The sequence below is a fragment of the Acanthisitta chloris genome, unplaced genomic scaffold (genome assembly GCF_000695815.1).
Source record: "Acanthisitta chloris isolate BGI_N310 unplaced genomic scaffold, ASM69581v1 scaffold4797, whole genome shotgun sequence".
Classification (NCBI taxonomy): domain Eukaryota; kingdom Metazoa; phylum Chordata; class Aves; order Passeriformes; family Acanthisittidae; genus Acanthisitta; species Acanthisitta chloris.
Genome location: NW_008684161.1, coordinates 34,844 through 61,944, shown reverse-complemented (window position 1 = coordinate 61,944; position 27,101 = coordinate 34,844). Strand labels below are relative to the sequence as shown.

General features: G+C 35.9%; 1 protein-coding gene across 1 annotated transcript in view; it reads right to left on the bottom strand.

Annotated features, from left to right (window-relative positions):
* Nucleotides 1-240: 240 nt before the first annotated feature.
* MEF2C (myocyte enhancer factor 2C) overlaps nucleotides 241-27,101 on the bottom strand; it is a gene marked incomplete at its 5' end in the record, with an annotated part of 60,039 nt that continues 33,178 nt past the window's right edge. The window contains 6 exons of the mRNA XM_009079210.1: nucleotides 241-1,238; nucleotides 8,080-8,215; nucleotides 9,084-9,213; nucleotides 10,151-10,174; nucleotides 11,360-11,532; nucleotides 26,039-26,086. Coding sequence (XP_009077458.1) covers nucleotides 917-1,238; nucleotides 8,080-8,215; nucleotides 9,084-9,213; nucleotides 10,151-10,174; nucleotides 11,360-11,532; nucleotides 26,039-26,086 — 833 coding nt within the window. The remainder of the gene's footprint in view (nucleotides 1,239-8,079; nucleotides 8,216-9,083; nucleotides 9,214-10,150; nucleotides 10,175-11,359; nucleotides 11,533-26,038; nucleotides 26,087-27,101) is intronic.

Sequence of the window (27,101 nt, the reverse complement as noted above, 5' to 3'; positions counted from 1 at the left end):
GAAATACACATTTCAAAAACAAAACTTCTGCAAAGAGAAAACAGTTATCTTGGTTAGCAAAGCATGGAGTTCCTCAAGGCTTAGGGTAGTGCTTTCTATACAAAAAGTCCTTTTAGTTTGTTTCTTCAGGACTGTTTAAAAGATTAGCGAGACTATCAAGAAAAAAAGAACAGATTTTGGCTTAAGGAAACTACAAAAGCCACAAATGCTTTGCAAACTCTGTCTTACTTTTTAATATGAAAATAAGCAAAATGTATTGTACATATTTTTATACCATTTTTTATTTAATAAGTGATGCAGACCCAGAATTTTAAAAATTAAATATATCAGCCCTCAAAGTCATTATTTTTACAAGTATGGTACTCTTTAAATGTTTTGATCCTTTCTAACTGAGTGCCATACTCTAATGATATACCTGCATGTTTGTGAGCATTTTCAGTATGTTGGGTGACTCAGTGTCTTTCTAGCATCAACTCACGGCCACCCAACTGCTGGGTCTGTCAAAACATCTGTACATTTTCTATATGTTGCAGTAATATATCTCAGTAAAGATCTGCCATTTCTGGCAAATGTTTTCCTTTTGTCTATTTACATGTAAATAACGTTGAACCTGCAACATGACACTATCTATTGTAACATACATTTTGCAAGGGAGCACAACAGTGAAAAGAAGCCTTAAAATCTATTTTGTACAAGTGTTCTGTTGTACAACTCAAGTGCTAAGCTTATCTCAGCATTTCTGTTTATCCTTATACTGCATCACTGAGGCAATTTAAAAGTACTTTTACAAAACAGAGTACCTGACTTTTTTTTTCCACACACGGCACATATAATGCATATCGACCCCCCCTCCCCTATTAAGGTATAGCACACACACACTGCAAGAAAAAAAAACAACTAACAGGTAATAATGTTATCATGTTGCCCATCCTTCAGAGAGCCGCATGCGCTTGACAGAGGGGCTTTCCCTTTCGTCCGGCGAAGGTCTGGTGAGTCCAATGGGGGAGTGGAATTCATTCCGGTGATCTTCTCGGTCACTTCCATCATAGGAACTGCTACAGCTGCTCAAACTGTCAACAGGAGATCTCCCCGCCTCATGGCGCGTGTGCTGTGGGTATCTCGAGGGTGTGGTGGTACGATCTCTAGGAGGAGAAACAGGTTCTGACTTGATGTTGAGGCTTTGAGTAGAAGGCAGGGAGAGATTTGTACTCTGAGATAAATGAGTGCTAGTGCAAGCTCTGTAGGAGGAAAGGAAACCCAGTTACCGACGGAGGAGGCATGGAGCCCCCAGATATGCACAAACACTCACACAAAACACCAGTGTAAAGGCTCGCACAGGACCAGTGCACACAGAGAGGACAGGGACTGTTTTCTGGGCAGAATCCACAAATTCCAAGAGATGACACCACCACAACAGATGTGGTTGGTTTGAGTGGAACATGCCGTCACTTTGAAAGGAGGTCTTACTTTCAGTCTCTCTCTCTCTCTCTCTCCTGTTTTTGTAATTCAAGTGCCACGATAAATTCTGGGAGGCGAGCCTTTGCACGGTTGGAACCACTCGCAGGTTTCTGCATAACTAATGCTTGTGTGTGTGTATGCACTGGCTGAGACAGGGGAGACATGGACTTTCTGCTGGGATTAATCCAATTAGTTTGAACACACCCAATCAGTTTTATTACTCTTAATTTTGATATGTGACTTCAGATACAAAACAGAAAAAAAAATCTGGCCTGGTACATTTAATAGCTTTCAGAATAAAGCTGAAATTACTGGTCCTAGGATTGACATTAATAAGACACCACAGGCAGGCAAAGATTTAGATATGATTTTATAGTTTAAATCTATGAACCCATAACTCAATCCAGAATACTTCTGGATAAACTACCAAAGAGAAGCTGAAGAGTAGTGGAAGATGTCAGAGGACTATACTGTTTGCCTGTAGGAGATCCAAGCTCAGAGGATGCTGCTAGCATCAAGAAAAACTGCTAAGCTGAAACTTTTTCAAGGCAATCTGTATAACTATTAAAAGATCTATTTATTTTTTGTCTTCTGTGAATTTTTGTGGGCAGGTAGTGGCAGAGGAAAGAGGAAACAGGCAGGGAGGAGAGTGAATACTGTGAACATGCTTTATCTCTATGGGAGGAACAAAATCACTTGAATCAGCACAATATTTTGTGCAAAAGCACCACCTCCTGGCAAAACTTGACTGTTCATTACTAAAATAGAGCTCTCAAATGCCGTTCCCATTATGTTGCACTTCAGGGACCATTTGCTAGGCTGAAGTTAGTGTGTAACCCCAGAGAATACTTTCAAGGTTACTACTCGTGAGTATTTACTTATACAGGGGAAGGCAGTAGAGGCAACAGACCACTTGGCCTCAGAAGACTCTAAGCCCAAAGGGATATGCACATTTTTAATGCAAGAAGATGCAACACTGTGATTTGGAAGTAATTTTTAAGCTTGTAGAAGACACAGTTAAGTTTAGATATGGTCTTTTCATTTATTGAAATATTCCACTTTTCCTGGTATCTCATCAACTGAGAGTTCAACTTTACTTAAACAACATTTACTACAACCTCGAATAAAGACAAAATAGATTTCTTTTTTCTTCTGACATAATTAAAATACAATGATATGGCTTCAATATTGAGTGATATCAGCTGCTTTTATCACGAATTACTGCAGTCTTTAACAATGAATGGATCTTGTTAGAAAAAAGAGAAAGCAGGATGTTCTACCTTCAATTGCTTTTATCTACCCTTCATTCCTATACATGTGAATGTGCCAAATCTGCAAGGAACCCCTGTAAGGGGTAAGATACAGCATAAGATATGGAGTTCATGAGTAACAGCCCTCACAGTAGCAAATGAAGGGGCTTTTCCTTCTTTTTTGTCAAGAGAATTTTTTTTGCCTTTGCTTTTATAAATATTAATTTGATACATATAACAAACTGTAAATATAAGGTTTTGCCATTCCAATTTAGTGAAATATTCCACACTTCTTTAAATTCTGTTAATGTCAGGATTTAATGACCTGTTAATGTCAGGTTTTTTTGTGTTCTTTTTTTTTTCATTTTCAGTGGCCTTATTTTTCAGTTGCGTAGGAGATGGTAGGACTTCACCTGAATAAACAGGCTGCCAGGTTAGCATGTAAGATAAAATTACATATGATTTTAGATGCCAAGCTTATAGCTAAACCCGAAAGTTCTATAATAAAGGGTGGTGGAGCCTGGGAATTTGTTTTGGAAGTGTTTGATCTGAGCAAATGACATGTCACTTTGCAAAGTTTGGGACAACTAAAAAACCTATGCTAGGTAAAAATAACTATTCAGCCAAATTTGTTCCCATGGAACATATTTGCATTCTGTTGTGTGACAGCCCCCAAAGGAACAAATCTAGAGACATAAACTCAGTTTTCAATGAAATACAGCTGGTATTGCTCTACTGCAATATTGCCTTTTTAACAGTGCTTCAGAAATGAGTAGGAGAATGTATCTCTATGGAAATTCTGTAGATTTCTTGTGTTTCATTGACAGGTTACATAAGTACCTGGAATAGAAGTTTGAGGCACTTTTAAAAATGCTTTAGGTTGATTTGAATTTTGAACAGGGTTTTTTTTGGTTTGGCATTTTTTGATTGGTTGGGTTTTTTAATTAAGATGGTTAAGCAGCCACTTTGGCATGTCAGGACTCAAATTTAAGGTTTCAAACAATATAAATAAATTGTAACAATTATTTTGAGTCACATTTTTTTGTTTTTAAATATAGTCTTTTTCTGATGAAACTATTTCTAATTTTAATATCTCCTTTTGGTGGCTATAATTTACATTATTTCATATTTTTCTGGAACATTTTAATGAGAACCTCATCTAAGCTAAAATGGTCACTAACAAGGAAATCCCACTGTTACACATACATGTGAATGGTGAAAAAACCAGGCTCAGATGCAGTCTTTAGACTTGTATTCTAAACAGAAGATTGATATCTAACTTAGAATAGAAGGTGTATAAATAAAAAATGAGAATTCTGTCTGCTACAAAATGATTTAATTTCTTGTATGTGTGTATGTGAGTGTAGAAACAGCTGTTTGCACTTACATGTAGCAATGCATATTTTACACTGTTGCTTCATATAATTACGTGATTTTGGTCCCTGTTTTCATCATTTGAAACTTACACTAAATTTGCTGGAAAACAAACATGTTTTGAATATGGAAATTCCACTGAGAAAATAAAGGAAGTGACATCAAAAGTTTGAAGATTGCATATAATTATATGCACTCAACAGGTGCCAGGCAGTCCACTCATGCTGATGTAGTCATCTCTTTCCATATATTGTATGATAACATTTCATTTTATGGGGATAATGAAGATATTTTAATTTGACACAGCAGTTCCTGTTGAGGCCAGTGTAGCGAAAATGTTATGTTTATTTAGATTACCATGGCCACATGGAGAAATGTTGGGTCCCATCTGAGTTTCACACGTAACAACTACACGGCTCTGCTGTGTGAGGCATGGGGAGCAAGACAGGGTGCCATGAGCTTGGGAGAGGGTTTGGTCCTCACTGATGCCAGTGAGATCAGTTCAGTGTGTGTTTCCATCTATTCAAATCTCCAGCTGGTATGGAAGCTCAGCATGCACAGGTAGAAGTGTAGTGCAGGTCTGAGTATGTGATCAGGGAGGACATGAACATGCACCAGGTAGGTTTTCTAGAGGAAGGCAGTGGTGTATTGAAGGAAGAGAGAGCCTCACATACCTCTTGTTTTATACCCACATTCACTTCTCTAAATCAGTTTAGTTCCTCACTTCATATACCTTTTCCCCATAAATACATGTAAAGAACCATTGAAAATTTACATCAAAGTTCAATTATGCAGTTCTAGTTACGTGATAGCCTTTAGGTAGGAGAATAGAGGATACTCTGGACTTGCTAGCAGTGCAACCTTCCTCCCTCCCCACTGTTTATTTTCTGTTAAAAGCAAAGTTTTTCTTCTTATAATTTTTTTGGTCAATGTAGAAGCATAATAAGAAATTTCACAGGAAGTTATTTTGATTAGCTCTCACACATTAAGGTTTACACTTTCAAAAAAGAAATTTCTAAACAACAAATAACATGAAACTGAATCACTGGAACATCTTATTTATAACAGTGGCATAAGAAAAAAGGCTCAGACTGAAATATATGAGGTTTTTATTCCAAACAAGGGAATTGGAATATCCAATACAAATTCATTAAATCATGTATCTAAATTTTTCCATAAAATGGTTTCATAGAGAATATTTGCCTATACTGAGCTACGGTTATTATCTAATAGAAAGTAATTGTTGCTAAATAATAAATCTTGCTATATAAGGGTTACAGAACAAGTCAACAGTATGCATGAATTTGGATAAATTCTTGTTTGGGTGGGTAGAATGCTGAAGAAACTTCTCTTATGTAAACAATTATCTATACTGAAGATTCTTGGGATCAAATACTGTTTCTATGTTTGCATTCATATTTTAGGAAAGCAAAAATTTTACCCGTGGATAATACTTTAAGAAGAAAAAATTCTCTCTTAGACTGTGAAATAGGGATGCAAGATATCATATTCCATATTACATATTTGTGCATGAAAATTTTAGGTCATTTATGTCAAAGTTTGGAATGGACTTCTCTTCTGGTTATCAGCAATTTACTTCTGTTAGATTCTTTGGTCCATGTTAAATAAGCAGTAACCCTTTCTATAAGAGACATTGCAGCAATATTCAAGCCAAATTCCAAAGTTTTGGGAGGTACTGATTTTCAATAGAATTTGTGTGTATTTTTTCCAGATGTAGACACAGTTAAAAGACCATGAAAAAACCATTTTCCTTTCTAACCTAAAAAGTTGAAAAGTCTGACTTGTTTTAATGCCCCAGTCATATCAAAACAGGCTCTACACTGTTATGCTGTTTACTTGGCTCAGCAAAAGGCCAAAAGTTGTGCAGACAAGAAAACTGAACTACTCCCATGTCCTCAGGTACATGCCCTCAAGTCCATTGGCAGTAGTGTGGCTGCTAACTGCAGAGTCAACATCAATAATTAAGAGCTAGGTTGCAGAGATCTTCTCTAGTTATGTTTAAGATGGTTCTGCTGGTGCTGCTGAAATTGTTGGGGACTTATCTGGAGCAAGCTAATAAATCTAACCCTATCCTATTCTATTACTGACCACATTCTTCTGTTGTGCATTGAGGAAGCAGAGCTAGCTTTCATCTTTAGACTTCGGTGATAAACAAAACCTGAAGGAGAACCAAATGTCTCTTCCAATAACTGTTTTCTCACGGGTTTTACAGCCTACTGTTAACAACAAACATCTCACAGTTGCCAAATCTTTTCAAAGTATGACCTCACTCAGCACAGGGATTTGTGTTGTCAAAAACTTTCTAGATGTATTTTCACAAATATTTGAAGATGACTATAATTTTGATTTTTTAAATTTTCCTCCAAATTCTAGCTCAGGTTGACATAGACTGAATATTCTATATAATACCAAGTTTTTCAAATAATCTAAAAGTTAGCACGGGTGCTTTTGCATGTAGAACTTAGTAGCTAAAATAAAGGCTTATGATTTTCTGCAGAGACAGAAGACTTCTCCAGAACTGTCAGTGAAGCAGTTTTCATAGCTGAATTAATTTACAAATCACTGAAAGAATAATAATAAAAGTAGTAACTCAGAATGTATTCCACAGCCATTACACTTTGACATTCTGTGATATGAATTAGAAACAGATCACAATGTGTGACATATCTGAAAAGGCATGTAGTTAGTTTAGGATTTAATGTATAATTTTTTTTTTGGTTAACCAAATTGCCTTATTACATTCTTTGGTATGCCACTGAAAACAATCAGTTTATTGTAAGCTTATACATTGACAGCTAACGTGACTTTTCAATGTATTTGAGACTTCGTGCCTTTAGTTGTATGGTTAGCCTGAATGTTGCCCCAGAAACAGTGCTAACTCAAAAAAAAAAGTATAGAAGAAAGCTATTAAGACTATTTTTCTTCTAGTATAGCAACTATTTCAGTTGTGCGGTTTTATGACATTAGTATCTATATATACTTATTTATATAGAAATGAGGTTTAAAAAAACTGTTGCCTTTGAAATACTTGTGTAGTTGTCCTTAAAAACCCAAATTGTCTGTACATGCTAAAAACATCAAAATTAGTTACAAAAAATGGTCAAATAAATTAGAAGGAGAATTTTGAAATTTAAACCAGATTTATAGGACCTCAAATTATGGCAACCATACTGCAAAGAATACCCCAAAACCAAGCAGTTCATATGTGCAATATCTTTTTCAGAAAAAAAAAGCGTGTATTCTTTTCAAATGCATGTGAATTAATTTTCTCCTCATAAACACACTCCAGCTGTTTTGAACTTCTATTTTGATAATTAAAACTTAAAATTCTAACATGTCTACCCATACATTAGGCTACACTTGCCACTTGCCACACTGGTGCATGTCTACAGTATTACTCAGTAGAAACTGCAAGTATCAGGATTTTTGAAAATCATACACCAGTTCACTTCAATAAGCCAAGAGGCTGCTTGTTCAAGAATACATTAAGTGATTTCTCTGTGTGAATTTTTACACGTTTAAAAATTGTGAAATTATCGAGCAGTGTTCCTCCAACACTTGAATAAATTAGCCACTAGAGGGCAGGGATACCTGTCTGCCTCAACACCGGCACATCACAATGAGTTTTGTGGGCTTACAGTTCTTAGGCCTAATTATACTATTTTCTTATAAAAATCATACCAAAAGAATTGAAATTTGAATGTCAGAGTTCAGCAGAAGGGAGTGTATGATTATTATATAAGGATAAGGCTTAATCTCAGGTCAAATAATTATGTAACTTTTACTAGCCGATTTAAAATATTTAGAAAAATTTCAAGTTTACTGTAAATGTTTGTGCTACAGTAACTGGAAATAAAAAGCATAAATAGGAAAATACAGCAACATCACAATATAGGTGTTTAGTCTGGTTTTAGTAGTGAAATAAAATTCTATTTAAAGTAATAAAAAGTAAACCAGTATTATTTACACTGCTTACCCCAACTGACTGAGGGCAGATGGTGGCATGTTATGTAGGTGTTGCTGTTGCCAGCCAGTCACAGAACCAAGATGAAGAGCACTGGCTGTATTAAACCCAGAGAGAGATGATATATCTGCACTATTCAGAGAATATTCTAGATTTGAAAACAGAAAGACAACAATTAACACAGAATTAAAGAGGAAGCAATTAAACAACAACTAGCATAGTAATTTTCATGTCACTTTATAAGCCTTTTAATTTTAATTACACCAATCACATTAAGTTGCAGCAGAAAATGTAAACCTTCCTCTTCCCTCAATTTAGTAACCTGGGAGCAAATAATGCACTAATAATTAATCTGCAATTTAGCAGGGCTTTACTGGGTCTGGAAGATACAAAGAATTCTTAGCCTGTGTGCCCACCATAACTACAGATACACTCTCAGAAAGACTTGAAAAACATAGTATTTTGGTTACAGTCTTCCTTGTAGAACACAGCAGGCAGCCTGTTTCTGAACAATATGTGTCTCTCTAAGACCACTGGATCTTTGTGTCAGCATGCTCTGCACAGCAGCAAAGACATAACTGGAAAGGAACTCTTGAGGCTAAATTTCTACTTCCTCAGAGGTAACTATGTGAAAGCCCCTGAAGTTACAGAACTCTGGTGTGGAGACAGTGAAGATGCTTATTTCCACTACTCTTAGGCTTTAGAACAGTGCACTCAACTACATGAAATTACCCCCAAAGAAGATTAAGAACTGTCTTTTAAGTTACATTTTATTTATTAAAGTCAGTGAAAGAAAGCTATCAAATCAGTTTTTTATTCAAACAAGACAGTTAACTTTTAAATAGATATGTCTGAAGTTAATCACAGGAACAGAATAAGCAAATGCAGTGTAAAAGCTAATCAGCTATGAATTTTTCAGTTTCTCCCATGGAACATTAGCTAATTCATTAGTATTGAGATAGACACTTGTCAGCACCTTGCTCCCTCCACCCTTTGCATCCTGCACCCATACTTACCAGTACCATATGTTGTTGAGATGGCTGATGGGTATCCTCCCATCCCTTGCCCTGGTAGAGTAGGAGTTGCTACGGAAACCACTGGAGTAGCCAATGACTGAGCAGACTGGGAGTTATTTATCCTTTGATTCTTTTAAAGTAAGTAAAATAAACATGTTATTTACCAGTTTTAAGTCAGTTGGGTGTATTTGCTTTCAGGGTATGTTTCATGTATGACAAATACAGGCTGACACAAATTTCTAGAAATCAATCATTTAACATGTGGCTTTTATGAACTCTGCCAACCCTATCATTTACAAGCCTTCACGAGACCAGCTGTCACCATAGTAACCCATTACATCAGTATCTCCTAGGTAACTGAACTAGGAAGATTGCTTTTATTGTGGGTAGAAGAACAGATCATGTGAAAAACTAATGAAATATGTAAACTCTATTCCCATTGTATTCCTTTTCACTGAAACAGAAAAAAACCCAACCAGAAACAACAACAAAACCCACAAGACAAAGCAAAACAAAAAGGTGAAAGAAAACCCCCAAACCCAGGTCCGCTGGATTTTGAGAGTGAGGGGCACCCCCAGATTGCTGAACACTGAACTCTTACCAGCAGATGGTGCTCTGACTACTTCGTTTTTGTGCAATAAAACAAACTTCAAGGCTGTTAGGTAGCACAGCAGTTACACACTTATCTTTAACTCCAAGGCACTAGATGTTGCACTGTAAAAATTACACTAGAGAACTCTAATTGTGTGAGTGGCAGGATAAAATGACTAGAGAGCCACCGAAAAAAAATGTCGTAAGGCTGCACCATCTTCAACAACACAAGTTTACATGCTCTTAAAGCACCATAAATAAGCAAGCTTAAATCTAGCATGCATAATATGAGTATGTCAACAACTATACCTGGCCTTCTATATTGCTATATTAAAAAAATTATGATGACCTTTTTCCTTACAACATAGTTTTTAAGGCAGCATTTCCATTCTATTTCAACCAACACTTCACCTACATAATTAAAAATAACTGATTTTCTTTCCCTTGTTATTAAGATGAACATCATTACCACTTACCAGAAGCAGATCAACATCCTCGGACTGATTGCATAGGAAAGGAGTGTTAAAAATTAGCAAATATAAATATTTACCAGGATGCAGATTCCTAGTTTTGGGAATAGTTTAATCTGATAGGGGCAGCAAATTAAACACATTCTGAACATAGTTTGGAAAAACATCACCTCACTGATCCCTTATTTGTCCTTCTAATGGGATGTTTGCCTCAATTGTGGAGACAATCTATCCAGTTTTCAGCACTAGACTTTCTCTATGAATTCATTATTTCTTCCACAGCCCCAGTGGCTGCAGACTCTCTTGCTATACCCAACCATTCACAGAATCCTTTGGAAAATACCAGTTTTAAGGAACTTGAAATAAATCATCTGATGCAGACAGCTTGTCACTGCCTTAGCTGACTTTGAGTATTGCCCTGTAGGGCTATTTATTAATTATCCTCTTAGAAGGCAGCATTGCATTTATGGGGGGGTTTAGTTTGATGATTAATTTATTTTTCATCAAGCCGAAGTAGCCAACTTGGAAGTTTTTTTAAGTGTCTGTTGCATAACGGAAAGCTGCATTTATAATGTCACTTAAATCTACTAACAAGATCCTTTTCAAATTAAGCTCACTTTTAAAGTTAAATCACTCATAAAATATTTACTTGCAACCAATAACTGACTTTTGGAAGGGAACTACAAGACATGCAAATGACACCTTCCCAATTCAATGTACTAACATAATAGCTTGCCTAAACTTCTCTTGGCAGAAGATACAGAAATTTCATGCTCCTTTTAATCTTGCTCTATTTACTACTTCTTATCATGACAAAATTTGGAGCTCAGAGTGATAGAGGTCAAACTAATTTATTTGCAGTTAATATGCCAATATGTTGAGAGTCTGTGTGGCTAAATATTTAAGAAAATCGTAATAGGTTTGGAATACTCAGGGCTAAATTCAGCCTTTATAACAAATCCAGGAAAGGCTCTTTCAGCTACTAGGAAAAAGACTGTAGGACATAGTTCCTATTTTGCAACTCAACATAAAAAAGGAGGATGTAAATGTGACTTCAAAAAAGCAATCAAAGTGGCTCAGCTTACATCCTCAGCTCTATGTCAAGCTTTAAGGTTAGACAGAAAGAGCAAGCAAACAAGAATTTAGGTGCTTGAACAAGTCTTGAAATTCCTAACTCTGGAGGAGATAAAAAGAAAAGCTTTGAAAATCCATTACCACTGATGGCATGGTGTTCTTGCTGCCAGGTGGAATAAGCACACGGAGATCTGGTTTACGGTTGTTCATTCCCAAATTCATTGGAGGCGGAGATTTTGCTTGCATATTCTTGTTCAAGTTGCCAGGTGAGACCAGCAGACCTGGTGAGTTGCGGGGATTGCCATATCCATTTCCTGTTTAGGTACAAAAGGAAAATAAAATAAAGAAAAAAAAGACTGAGAGAGAAGTTTCACAAACTCCACTGTATTTCTTAAGCCTTAACACTAAAAATATGAAATTAAAAAATCACGGTATATACATATCTTTACAGGAAAATACAACACTCGCCATATTTGCAACAACTGGTCTTAAAATGCTTTCTCTCATGGTTGCTGGCATCTCAGTGATATGCTGAAATTCACTTGATTATACTACTCTTTTTACAGCACTGTGGTATATAGCACAATATACTGTGCCTTTGCAGCAGCCAACATCTGACATCTGCCTTACACAAGAATCAGGAAAGTCCGATAATTTAAGGGCTTAAAAAATGTCTAAGCTATTCCAGGTTTTCTTGACAACAACAGAGGATTGGGATTGTGCCTTGCCTGTCTCAGCCCTTTGCTGGTCATGACTTCGTTTTTCTTTTAAACAAAGGATGTTTATAGCAAGGCTATAATTTCCAGAAAAGGCAGGGGGAGGACTAAAAAGATTTGTAAATGCTTTTGGCTCTTTTTCACCACACTTTTTGGACCTGATTCTGTCAACACTAAAGTCAATGAGAGCAAGATCATAACCTTATTTGGAATATACCACTGTATCTTTCATCTTCATCTCTCTTTCTGCAGGCCACAGGAGCAAATCTGCCAAGAAAATGCTTCATTTGCCTTTTTCAGAAAAGGATTTTCTTCTTTCACCATATACTACAGAGAACTGTATATCCATAAGGTTACTGACCTACCATTCCACTAAAAATGAGACCTTTCTATTTCATCCACATGATTTCACCTCTTACCCACACAAATTCTGGGGAAAAGCTGACTTATTAGTGTAACCTTGAGATCTGTCTGCACAGTCTCAACAGAAGTACAGAAACTGTCTGGTCATATATAGGAATAGCATGAAAACTAGTATGGAAAGAGAAAACTTTCATGGGTAGTATGAAGGAAACCTGGGAAATACTAGGGAAAACTTTCTGTTCTGTACTCAGCTTTTGTTTAGTTTGCAAGCTGCAACAGACAACCTAGAATTTGTTTGGGAAGATAAGCTAGTGAGTGTGGCAGAGCCCTGTGGGTCAGAAATACTAACCTTCAAATTTCCTTTGTAGTCCCAAAGTCAGTGAAGACTACATAACTAAATGACTTTTTTTTTTCCACATATGAAATAGGGTTTACAACCCTAAAGGACTTAAATGCATTATGGAACTAAATTTGATAATGTCTATGAGGTGGGCATAAAAATGACAGTACATGAGAGTGATTTGCTCTTCTAGTTAGGATAATGAAGTGTGTCCAAGCATAACTGAGATTAAATTGTGTTTTTAATCCTCAAGCACATCAGCTAATTGTATTTATCAGATCAGTAAATCCATGGAAATAAAATCTGTCAAAGGCTATTAAATACAAAATCACTACTGCAGGCTCTGGAAGACCCTGAACTGTGCACACTAGCCTTAGGACACATGAAAATTATCAGTAAGTGCTCAACTTCTATATTTGTGAGGCACTTCTAGTTACTGGACTGACCTGGCTTGTTTATCCTCATGCTTTTTATCATCATGATCTCCCAAGCCTTTGCAAAAAGATGAAAACTTAACAGCACTCAGACCACTTCAGAGATTTTGTCTTAAAATATTTTTCATACATAATCTTCTTGTTTATTTCCTTAATATCTTAGTTAGCAAGACAAAATGAGTTAATGAAATGTATTTTACACTTATCAAGCTAAACCAGCAGAACAACATCAAGAATTTCCATTTTGTGTCAGTACACTTTTTTTTTTAATGAACAGTTGCTCTCAGCATGGATTTGCTAACTATTGTGCTCCAATTAATGCTATGTGTTATTAGAGGTGGTGAAATTAGAAGGGGCATTTTGACTATACAACAGTATTTTCTCCTGGAAACCACAGTGCCTTTTAAAAGTTCATCTTTTACAAGCTGAATACTGAAAAAGTAATGTGTGGAGAAGTGATCAACACAAGAAACTGAAGAAAAAGGAGACTTTCCCTGGTGCTGGTTTCATACAGGAGATACTTTTACCAAGAGGACATAAAACTGCTCATGAAATCTGTTGTATGACAAGGATTTGTTCAGAGAGTGACAATGAAGCTGTTGGAAGCAGCAGTGTAATTTTTTTTCTGTTCTACAAAATAGAACCTAAGACCTCCAGCAAAACAGAATGCACTGTACTCTCTCTTTGTTTCTCATGATTTTTGGAGAATAAAACTCCTTACAAGAAAGAATCCCCATTTTCTACATTAGGTTTACTTAATATAATATACTGTTATACATAAAGAATGCTTCTGTATAAAACTTTACTCTTTAGAAACTGTCATCTGACCATTATATTATTTATCTACTGATGTAAAATAGCTTGAACAGTGATAACATTTCTTACATTTATATTTTAATAACATCAAATTCTAAGTAACAACTACTGCAATCTTCTCTTTACCACCAGACTTCTGCTTTTCATGGCATATTATGCCAGCTAGCATTTTGGACCCATATAATAACCATTCCTCTTTCTAGCCACCAAATTGTTATTCTTTTGGCATAATGAAAAGGAATCTAAGACTGTGGACCTTAAACCAGTGATACAGAAACCCATCATTTGAAAATCAATGATGAATACATGCATGCGGTTTACAGTTAAGAAGGGTCTGCATTCAAACCAGCTCTTTAAACTGCACTCTTTCAACTCAAAAGAGCTGTGTCCTGCCCTGAAGCAGCTGTCCCACGTTCAGATAAACCCACCAAAAAGAATGGCTCTATTTACATTCAGAGGAAAAAAAAATGTATAAGACTTCTAATACGCAAATTAAACCTTCCTTGATGCTATAATTTAAAATTACACTCTGCCTGGACAATTATCAACTTAGATGTGACTGTATGCAGAACATCACATTCCACTAACCACTTGAAACTGCAAGAATTATGTCATGTATCAATGAATTTCCTGATTATAGATTATAAGAAAATGAAAACCAGATGGATTTTAGAGCAAGCTGGCTGTATATTTTTATTTGGTTAAAAGCCATATTTTTTTCTGGAATAGAACATTGAAAAAATTATTAATATATTTTGCAATACATAATGAAAATAAAAACAGTAGATGCACAAGTTTTAAAGGGCATATGTCAGAATTCGTAAATTTACAGCATTTTCAACTCAGTAAGTTTTCAGAGAAAATTATTTTTCCTTGTATTGTTTGTTATACTGATTTGAAAGAATAAAAATATTTTACATGGAAAAGAGCTTGTTTCTAGAGAGAGCTGGTGGAGCAGCACACGTTATGAAATGCAGTGCTAGACTTTGTATTTGGACTAATGGCAGACTATAAAGACAAATGCCTTCTGAACATAGACTGCTCTTATTGGGCATGTTCCCACATTCTGCATTTAGGCACAAATGCCACTGACTTCAGAAGGAATTCTGTCCAAATACAAACTGCATGATTAATCCCTTTAATATCACTTTTTAAAAACATCCAAAACAGTGTTTTTTGTGCACCAGTAGTTATTCAATCAAGAAGAATTATTCAAAAATAATTATTTACTCATGGAAAACTGTAATTTTAACTGTGTTACAAATTCACATAATACTGTCTTAAATGGTCACTTCCATATTTTAAGAATTTAAGGATGCCAGAAGGGCAAAAGTTTATTCAGGACAGGACAGAGAGCAAAGTAACACCGGTACCTTACAAGCAGTTTTTGTCATTGGTGTTACAGGGGTTGCAAAGTGGCTGCAATTCTTCATATTGTCAGAGTTAGGGCAATAATTCTGTACTGAGCATTTAAGGCAGGAAGCTTTCCATATTTTAAGGGAACACAAATGTTGAAAGAATAATTTATTTCCATATCCATTTTCCTAAACAGCATAATAATTCAAAGTCTTTAAGCCTTGAAAAATTGGAAAAATTTTGTTATTTTGATTTCTTTAACTTCTGAAACTGTCACTTTCCTACTTCTATTTTTTTTTAAAATTGTGATGTCAAAGATAAAAAATATACTGAATTAAAAATCCTCTATGGCAATCCTAGAAGAATGAAGAACAAGACACAGAATTTATATGTCATTTCTTTAATCTCTTTCATTTACTCTAGCACTTTTCACTGACCATATGGGTTGAGAATTTACAAGATCTTTAGGAAACTGGGATGCCTAACTCCCATCAATTTTAATAGGGCAAAAAAAAATTCTTGAAAGAGTTTTAAAAAATATTAATGCTCATTTCAAGTTTCCAACAAGTGCATGCTCTTTTGAAAATTTTCATAATTTTTCCAAGGTGAATATGCACATTTGATTTCATGGAGGATTTCTGCTCCTTACTGGGTTATGTTAAACACACATCCCATATATATGTCATTATGATTGACTACCAAGCCTCCTAAAAAGAATGTTAGGTATGAAATAATACATAAACATGAGAACAAACTATGCCACAAATTCAAAATATATGTGTATATGAAAGAATCAATGCAGCAATAGAAATTTTGCTAAATTTATACCCAGTTTTGCACTCCTCACTCTGCTCATTTTCCCACTTTCTGGAGGAATAGCAATTGTTCCTTATTGTAATTCAAAGGGAATGACAGGTTTCCTTTCCTCTCTTACATCTTACGTGGTTGGTTTTTTTTTTTAATGCATACACACTGTTGGAACAGGCTACGGTTTGCCACTCAAAAGAGATACTAACAACAAAGCACTAATGCTAGGAAGCTGTACTGGTGTTCATCTAAACATAATTTTAAATAGAGATAATTGAAGGTTCTTACTCACATGTCACCTACTAGTCATTTCACAGTACACAGCATCTACTAACTGCAAGTGGGAGAAGAAAACCAATCTCCAGCTATGTTCAGCCAGGAAAAAAGAAAATCTTCATGTTAAAGTAGCTGCCCATTCCCGAAACACTGAATTAATGGGCTTTAATGAATTATGGGGAGCCAACTCAAGAAAGATGTCATATATAAAACCTAATTACTGTGTGCAAGAATTCTCAAGCATCCTTTGAAGTGTCAGATGCTTTTTGGGCTGAAACAGGACGACAGTTTGGAGAACACATAGACATTTGAAAAAATGGAGAAGAATGAGGAGAAAACTATCTCAACAACTCTTTGTTAGATTTAGAGCTAAACATTTACAAATAATGTACCTAAGAAGGTAGAGATTTCTACAGCAATGTAAGACTAAGCTGTCTCTATTGTCACTTATTGTTGCCATGCAGGTTGTGTAACTGTCAGTGGGAACTTCTGTATCTTTAAATCTAAAGAGATGTAAAGGGTTCTAATGGCACTACAGCCACCCAGTGTGGGAAAAAAAGACAGCACTTGGGAACCACTAAAATATTCCCAATACCGTAGGTAATTTAGGTGTACATGGCCACCTGCACTGAGACTGCACAAAGCTAAAGGTCACACTGTGTATCCATTTCACGTTTCTGGCAAACTTCTCATTTTGGAAATCACGCAAACCTCCAGTGCTTTCACTGCAGTGGAGGTAAACAGCTTCTTCAAATTTCCCAAGGAAAATTATGTACAATCTGCTTATATTTGCATTGTATTATGAAGCAAGTGACTACTCTGTTCTGTGGGTCAAAATTTTCAGTTTTGCTTTGTCCCTTTGCTGGTTTCATGTACTTAGGCTCAGATGCTATGTATTGAGACAGCAGGCATCTCACTGCTAAATGTATTTAGTGCCATTAATTGTCCTCTAAAGAGTCTAATGGTTGACCTCACCAGGGGCCTATCCATGGGCTGACATCCTGGACCATTCCCATTGAGGTGCCTGATGCCTCGTCTGGGTCTGCAAAGCCCAGTTCTGCACACCCAGGAGCCTCCACTGTTCAGGCCTCCAGCAGGTCCCAGACGCCCGTGTGTCCTGGTCGCATTACATGTTCCACATGTAAGACTTCTAATCCAGCCCTCCTCATCAAATCTTCATATTGAGTACTGTCAGCTACCTTCATGAACTGTGAACATGGATGATGTAGTCAAAATTATTTCTCACCTATGGGCTAGTGAATGTAAAAGTTGCAACATCCTTACAAGCTAGTGTATGTGGAGTATTTGCTGGTGCATGTAACTATTGCTGCAAAAGGGCACATGTATCCCATACTGCAGCAACTAGGCTCAGATTTCCTTCAGGACAGACATGATGCTTCTCAGGCAGATGCTGAAAGTAAAGAGATGCTCTTTGGCTACTTGACAATGCAAACATATTGGAAAATACATTTCTGAAAATCTAAGGATATGCCATGAATCTAGGAGGCTCGAAATCAGAGATGATTTTTCAGCCAAATGGAGAAATAGGTGTTTGTTTGTATGTAAGGTAACAGACCATGAAAACAGAAACCTGACCTGTGCATCACAGACCATTACACTTCATGCAAATACTATATTAGTGATTCAACTGCTTTAGCAAGTACACGGTAAGGTAACCTGACCACCGACACTGTGATTACATCTTATTGGTATAATAAGAGCCATATTTAAATGTTTCTAAAGTATTCTCCCACTTTAGGAGTTCATATCTCAATAAAATAAATGTAAATGTGGCACCTGACTCTCTCAAATTAGCTTGTGGCTACCCACACAAGAAACTGTGTGCAACTCCTCAAAACATTTCTCATTGCAATTAGTCTTCCCAAGCAGCAGGCAGATATTGCAGCATGCTGCTGGACTCCTTCCTTGCAGCCTCTGGAATAGGGGTGTATGTCACTGGCCTTGAGGGTCTCTGGCACTGAGAGAAGGAGGAATGCTCTTTCTTCTTCAAGGGTGATCATCCTTATTCTTTCCTTTTATTTCCTCAACAAAGAAAACTGAGCAATAGATGATCCAATTCTAGGTCCTGTTTCCTCAGTCTTGCAGTGCGATTACTATTGTCAATACACTTATAATGTCCTATCATACCATGTTACACTTTGCTGTCATAATTCTTGAACGGCATCTCTTTTCAGGAATCTCAGATCACACAGCTTTCATGCAGAAACACTATCATTCCATTATCTTTACTTCTGATTGTACTGATTAATTTATTTCCACTTCCACAGTATTATTTTGTTCTAACTTGGTTATTTATTAATAGGTATGCTCATCTCAGAACACATATATTTGATGTTATCTTGTTTGGCTTGAAAATTCATCAGCACACTAAGTAAGCTGTAATTACTAAGAATAATCACTTAAGGCAATTACATAGTGGTCTTCAGTTTTGTACTTTATAAACATTACATGTCTGTAGTTCAAACACATGGCCACTGCACAATGAGCAACAGGAATATATTCTTGTGTTACAAATTTGTAAGGTCCAATCGAAATGTCAGGGACCAGACACTCATTTAAAAGTGTCTTACCATGGTAAAACAACTACCCTGCCTCTGCCACTGGCGTAGCTGCTACCATGAGAAGCTGGCACAGTACAGCGTGTAGTGACCTTGTGTAGTGCTCCCTCCTCATTGACTGTCCATTATTTCCAAAGGTTAGCCCATGCTCTGCACTAGGAATGCACTGATCTTCCACACAGAGGTTGTCTAGTAGGAGAGGTCAACACCAAATATTGAGGGTGGTTTTCCACAGTCATCTGAAACCTAGCTTGCATTACAGCTTTTCTGACAATCTTGAGGAATTAGCATAGGCCTGATCTCTTAACTGGTGCACAAATTATATCTGAGATTAAATCCCTCTACAAAACATGTTTTCAGGAGTTAGCTGCCCTCTTATAAGTATGCTAGTTGAAAAGATGCTCCTGTTTATGCAACGAACTATTTTTCCTTTCTTTTGAATATGGATTGTTCCAGCAGTACAAGAATTGGAAAAAAGCCCCCAGAATGTGACTTATGTTAGAAAGAAAACTGTATTGCTGAATAATGTAATCTTTTCTGAAGATACATAGGAGAAAAATACAAGCCTGAGAAGAGTAAAGGACTTACCTCTTCTGACAGCCTGAGTGAGAGCCTTTGACAAATCATATCATAGAATCACAGAATGGTTTGCGTTGGAAGGAACCTCAAACATCATCTAGTTCCAACCCCCTCCTATGGGTAGGGACACCTTTGATTATACCAAGTTGCTCAAAGCCCCATCCAGCTTGGCCTTGAACACTTCCAGGGATGGGACAATCACAACTTCTCTAGGCAGCCTGTGCCGGTGCCTTGCCATTCTCACAGTCAAGAATTTCTTCCTAATACCTAGACTAAATCGACCCTCTTTCAGCATCAAGCCATAAGGCTTTGTCAGTCATCTGCTTTTAACAAATTATTTGCTGATGACAAACAATTCTTTTTTTGGTCTGTTTAAAATCAGTTATGATTTTGAGGAAAACACTTTTTCAATGAAAAACTCTCCAAGACAAGAAGCAAGACAGAACACTTTATTTGAAAATGTACTTCCTTGCTTCTGCAAAGAAATTTCAGAAATAGTTGTTAACAATTTTTTTCATAAACATATAGATAAAGTTAAATGTTGATTTTTTTGTTAAATGCATAGTTATTGAAAAATGAAGGATGCATAATTTAAAATTAAATTCAAGGGAAGTTTTAGGACCATATATATTAAATGCAAAATATATACACTTACATTTTTAACTTACCACGGTTATTAGAACATATGAAGGAGGAAATACAGTGTTTTGCACATAGATAATGATACTTATATTTGGTTTGCAATTTAAAGAGATGCAAAGGAAAGATTAGTAACTAACCTATCCCTGCTTTTATTTCTGGGAGACTGATCCAACTGTTAACATAAGAAAAGTCAGCTTGGAAGAGATTTGGAAAATAAATGGAATTTATCTTAATTGGGGAATCGTGTTAAAGGGCAGTGGTCATGTTAATTTAATACTATCAGGAGCTTCCATGTGTGGCTGCAGTTACAGCTTCAAGAGGTTAAAAGTATTGCTTGCTTTCTTCCTCACAGCAAAGCTGTAACTGCATTTCAGACCTGGGAAGCATCAACTGTCTCTTTCAGGACTCAGGACAGGCATGGATTCCAGATGTTTGCTAATTTACAAGGCCTCATATTTTCTGATTTTGAACATGAGTACGGATTGCAGTATGCAACAGAAGACAGTGTGGTGTCTTAGTGAGCAAGAATGCACAGACAGAAAAAACAGTGAAATCCCTTTTTGTTGAAAGAAAGCATAAAATTCCCCCAGACTTCACTAGGAAAAAGATTTCATCTAAAGAATGCAAAGTAGTCTTGAGGAACATTTGAAACTTCTTGTCATAAAGGCAGTCATTCATGCCTGTCTTTAAAATCCCACTTACAAAGAACCAATTTGCACAACTCAATTGTTCATTACATGTCCTTTCAAGCCATCTTTTCATAAATACAAATATTGAGACACTGTTGATTAGAGAGATGAAGAGACAGAAAATAACTAAATAAATTATTCAGTCAACACTTACACAACTGGTGGAAACCTAATAAAGGTCAATTTTTCAGATTTTCTTTGATGTCTACTGTGAATGAGCTTTTGTGGATCTCTTTATTGGAAAGAGGTCATGTGAGTTAACTAAAGATACACACATTCAGCCTTTGCATATGACACCCATTGCAAGATTATTTTTCATTTTTATATGGACAGCAGCATCTATCCTTTCAGACTGATTCTCACGGTTTCATTGATGTGATTTTCAGATGAATCAAAAGAACCTGAATAAGCTGTATGAAACAGATCAGCTGCTTAGGGCATAAATAGGAGTTAAATTTGGAAAAGCTTGTGTTGACTGCCTACATAGATACGAAATTCAGGTACTGTTTGCTAGACGATTTCCTTCATAGTGTGTATTAGACCTGTCAAACAGTTTCTAGTGTTTTTCCCACTTTAACAAAATCTCCCAGCTGTAGGTACTCCCCTTAAAACAACGAAGAAACACTGAAGAAAAAGAAGAGTGTATAAATATACATATATATATATATATGTATCGCCCTTATATGGAGGAAAACTTGGAAAAGGAACACTTAATGGCATAATACAAGTGGAAAAAGAGACTAAGAGAGCTGTTAGTTTTTCATTTCTTATCCCCCTCCATGGTTTTAAGTCAACCTGCCAATTTATGAATTCTTATTGTTTGGATTTAGCACTATTGCATCACAAACTCTGTTATGAATGACTGCGTGTTCTTTCTTTTGGACTGTAGATGTCCTTGGACAGGAACTATTGTTTACTATACTTCTGTACCACATTTTGCCCACTCCTTGGATCAGAGGTCTGTGGGCTACTGCACTCACCAAGTAATAAGCGAAGGGTAATAACTTACGCTCTCCCTGGCAAACCTGGTCCTAAGAGGTTGCCTATAAATTGTGGTTTGTGAATCACTGTTACAAGCTCACTTGTTTAACATATTCCACATGTGTAGCCCAAGAATTATCTTGAGTATGCAAAGAATGATTTCAGGGCACAGTGGAGAATATTTATGCGATCTTTTAATTTTTTATATTTTTTAATATTAGTTTGCTTATTTATATTTGTAGTTTCAAAAGACATTAATACAACTAGATGCCTTTGAAACCCTTCCTTATTTTTGGTGCTGCTGGTTGGTTTATTTGGACAGATTGCTTCTTTTTAATAAACCACTCTTTTTTGAGAAGACTACCTTTATCCCTATGGCTTATAAATTAAAACCCACTACTATTATATATATTCCTATGTGGCTTGAAATACTAGTAGAACATATACTATCTTCACCCACAGTCAGTACATGACAAAGAAAAATAAAAAAGAGAAGGAAAGCACAAGAAAATTATGATACTGGTTGACACTTCAGGATCTCAGTCCTCAAAAGATGAGAAGGCAATTGTTAGCTTGTGGCTAACTTCCAGAAGGAAATGAACAGCTGCTAATTTATAGGTAAATACAGGATTAAGTTATTAAAAAGACATGGGATGAGTTTTTTAGAATCCACTGCTGATCTTCGCAGATTCTAATGATTTTTAAGAACAGGTTTAAAGGTAGTTTAGAGATGCTGGATTCAAAACCAGCAAGCTCTTAGTTCCTCTGGCAGCATTTGTAGAGCCCCAAGTACTATTGAATAACTTGCTCCTTTAGTTTAATATTATTGCTAACATGGAGGCAGTACAGAAATCAAATATGGAAACAAAGAAATTACAGAAATGAGCAATTAAAACAAGTATATCTTTTATTATACCATCCTGTATTTAAAACTTGAGATGGAATTTTTCCTTTGATTGTAATTTTTACAGGTGTTTTAAGCATATAGAAATCCTGTTTATATATATGGGCTCATTCCATTCAAATGAAAAAGTTATAAAATACAAAATGTCTTAATCTGAAAACCATATAAAAATGAAAAAGAGAACTCAATCTAAAAACAACACAGCTTGAAAATCAAAGCTTGAAGTACAGATGCAAATAAAGATACTGCTCTACTTTAAAACTTTTGAAATATTTTAAAAGTTTTAATCTTTTATCTAAAATTCAACATAAATAATGAGTCACTAAATAAAAATTGAGTTCAGATAATTTACAGCACTAAAACTTCATAGACACTATTTATTTCTGGTCAAGTTACTGTTAAGTGGTTTTGTTAAAGACTACACTCTGTAAAAATTAAAAGAACTTCATGCAACCTGTAATGTAAATAGGTACCATATCTTTAGTCTTCATAATAGTTACAGGGTAAGCTAGAAGGGGTTTAGAGCATGCCAATTTGGGTCCAAAATGTTCTTGTTCTCTCTATCAATCAAAACTCTCTGGTTTGAGAGAATAATGCCAAAGACTTTGTTGTATTTATAATTTAGCAATGGTACTAAATGTGAAATTCACTCTGATTTTGTTGGCAGTTGCTATTATCAAATGACAGAAACTATTCAATCAGTGTTTGGCCAAGAACATATTTACTCTAACAAACCTGAAATAACCTTGGTTTAACTTAAAAATACTAGTGATGGTAATTAGTTGTGTAAGATAATAAAGTAGTCAGCTTTTTAAAGGTTCTATTTATGACCTGGGTTGTCTCCCAAGGTGAACTATGGATGATTCTAGTGTTATTGCTTGAAATAATCCAAACCAATGAAATAATATACTTCTCAAAACACAGGCTTAACTAATCTTTTTCCATTTCTGATATTGCGGTCATAATGAAATTTGTTGTAATAGAATTTGTTGAAGTCATACAGAAACTGAGGCCGGGTGTTAGTAGTTTCATTTTATAATGGCAGAAATGAAACTGTTTAGACTCTTCTTCTTGGAGTATATTATTTTGAATATATGCTATTTTTGGACACTGCAGAAAAATGCAAATTCATAATGTTCCAATTTGGCCAGAAATATGAACCCAACAGATTAAACCACAAGATCATGCTACCAGCTTCTAAGATGCCAAACAGAAGAAAACACAGAGATCTCTGTTTCTTGTGAAAAAATGATGAACAAAGAGAACTTTTGAAGCTTATTCTTCTGCACCCTAAAGAAAGAGGACTGTCCAAAACAGTGACATTGTGGAATGATGCAACTAAGAGGATTCAACCTTAGAGTGACCTTTTCATCTTCCTTCAGCCCTGTATCAAATTCTTCCTACTGTTCTGCACTGAAAAGATTTAGAAAACACTTCTTTAATGGTGTTTAAAGCTCTTATTGCCAGATAAAGAACAAAGACTATTCACATGATTAAATATTTATGATGCATTCCTAGCAATGTCCCTCTCATATACGCCCCTCAAATCAATTGCCTACTCCAAAGTTACACTGCTTGAGAGCTTAATGCATAACACTGTGCACCGGAAATACAAATCCTTAGCGTGTGGGTAAATAATCAATCTATCTGTCTTCCTATGCTTATATATGTTTTTAATACATTTCCAAGGGAAAAAAATTATTTACAAGGAATATAAATCTTCAGCTGGTGTATTGATATACAGATTTTATTAAGCACAAGGATTATTAAGACAAATGCATGTGTAGTTGAACTCTAATTTTAGCATGCACCTCTTTTGAAAGAAAACAGTGCTTTGACTAACTGCTTTCCAGCATCTGTTTAAAGGAATGGCAGACTAATAATGAGGCAATGATACTTCTAAACGAGCCAGGAGAGGGAGCCCCTTAATAGGGTGATCAATTCCTATCCCAGTCCCATCGTTGTTCCTGAAGTTTCTATCCGAGCTTATAAGTAGGATGAAATGCGAACACTGTCAGAAAGATTCTTCCTTTATCTGTGTTTTGCAGGCTAACGAGAGATAATGAAGAAAACTGTAATTTTCTATCATGCTTTCTCTTTTTTTTGAGAACAAAGGAGACGAAGAGCAAAGTTCCTGTGGTCACCTTGCCTACTCCTAAATTAATATAAAATGACCCCTCAAAGCTTTATCATGCATTTAAAGTGCCTTTCTGATACAGTGCTATGCAGTTTCAATTTTACTACAAACGCATCATGCAAACATGTTACTTATCTATGCATGAAGATAAAAGGGTGTGTGTGTGTCCTAATGCAGGCTGTGGAGGACTAAGAGAGAGAAAAATCACTATATCCAAAATTTCTTAATAAGTAATTTTAAAAGACAATGTTGGAATTGCCACATATATCAGTCTTCATTTATAGTGCACAAAATGTATCTTCTAATTACTTTTCCACATAGCTCTCTGAGAGCAGTTAACCCAGTAAAATTGGATGTGCTCCATGTTTTGCCACTCAGCTTGTTTTCTTTGAACATATGTGTTTACTTCTCAAACTGCACAAGTAATCTTGCCATTGTTTTTTGTCATAATGCAACATTGCTGACATTGCTAACAAACCACTGAGTTTACTGAGCAAAGGGAACTACTCTGACAACATCGCTTTGTTTGTTAACGTGGACCTTTGAAAGTACAGCTCTCGTTAGTTCTCGGACTAAACGGGCTAATCTTTTTTTCTCCCTGGATATTTTGAAAATGCTTTCCCTGTTGTGTATAAAAACACTTAAGCAAATACATAAAACTAAGCTTAAGTTAATTACTGATTATTTAAGTAAGTGCTAACACATTTTGCCTACTAAGAATGATCTTAGAGCAGGGGCTTGAAATCAAATCTGTGCTTAGTACATTGAAGTCCAATGAGTGACTCAATATTGAAATCTTTACTCAAGCTTAAACTCATAAAATTAAACTCCAGTTCCACTAAAGTCAATAGAAAAACTCCTGGTGACTTAAAAAGCATCTGAGCTTCTGACACTGACTCCAGTGGGAGTTTTGCCCCAACAGAGCTGTGCAATGGACCCAGAGGTTTTTACAGAATGGCTGATGTGAAGGAGACCAGACATTTGTTCCTGTGGAATTTGTTGAGGTGCAAGATTTTTGACACTGTTGTTGCTATTAGGAAAAGCACAGGTATCAACTCCCCACAACCCATCTAGAGGAATTAAACCCATGCCTGTCAGTTTCTAATATCCCACCTCCAATAGGAAGCTATTTTAGGACTCCACCTTTGAAGGAAGTCCTTTATTCACTTAGAAAAATAAATGTAAATTCTTTTCTCTTTACCTGCACTGGTGCCTGCACCGGTTGTGAGGTCCCCACTCATCAGGCCACCTAGGGGGTTGAAATGAAATACTATAAATGAGCACAATAAATTATAAACTGTAACACACAAACATTTGAAACATTTTCTCTGACTTCAAACAGCCTGCTCCGGTACCCACCACTTCTTTCCTCTAACTTAACAGGCATTGAATCAAACCCATAGTCATAAAGTCAAAATGTTTAATGTTACCCGTATGAGACATTTTCCTTTCAAGGACAAACAAAATACATAGTACACAAAATTTCATTGCTTTATTTTCATACTTCCACAGCATATGAAAAATTAGCTTTGAAAGTTCTGTATAGTAGTCCTTCATTTGAAAACTATCTTTAGTTGAATGTTAGTCATAAAAGCAAAGGCTTTCACATTGGATTGGGAGGAAGAGGTTGAAGGTTCCTGGATGAGAATATAACTAAGAAGATACTATTTACATACTTTTTAATTCCCTCAGCTGATCAAAGACATTTGCACTAAGTATTTTAAGAACTTTTTGTGCTTGGAGACCTCAAGTGGTTCTTTGAACCTGGTATACTTAAGGATCTTGATGTTGTGGCTGCCAGACAGATTGAATCAACTTAATCCCTATTTATCCTATTCAGAGGTGAGCCCTCATCATCACCAGAGCAAAGCACAACCCCTTGCTATACAAGGCACTCAAGTATAGAGCTCAACTAACATTAACCCACCAAGGAACTTGTGAAAGCATAAATAATTATAAAATCTGCGTTTAGCCACTAGGCTGATTATTTAAGTAATGAGTGCCCTAATTTACTTGCTTCAACTTGTTTGCATTGGCTGCATTTTCTCCCTTGCCCCCTTAAGCTTCATCATATAGTGAGTTCTTGCATGAATTAAGTAGATAACCTGCCTTTTTATGAAACAGCACGTTGTCTGCCCTTTTATCCTTTATTGATTTCCTTTAATCCTAGTCAATATTCAGCATTTTTTAGAATTTTTTTATTTTAATTTTTTTAACATTTTATAAATTGGGAATAGAAACGCCTTTGGCTCTTCTTTTGATTT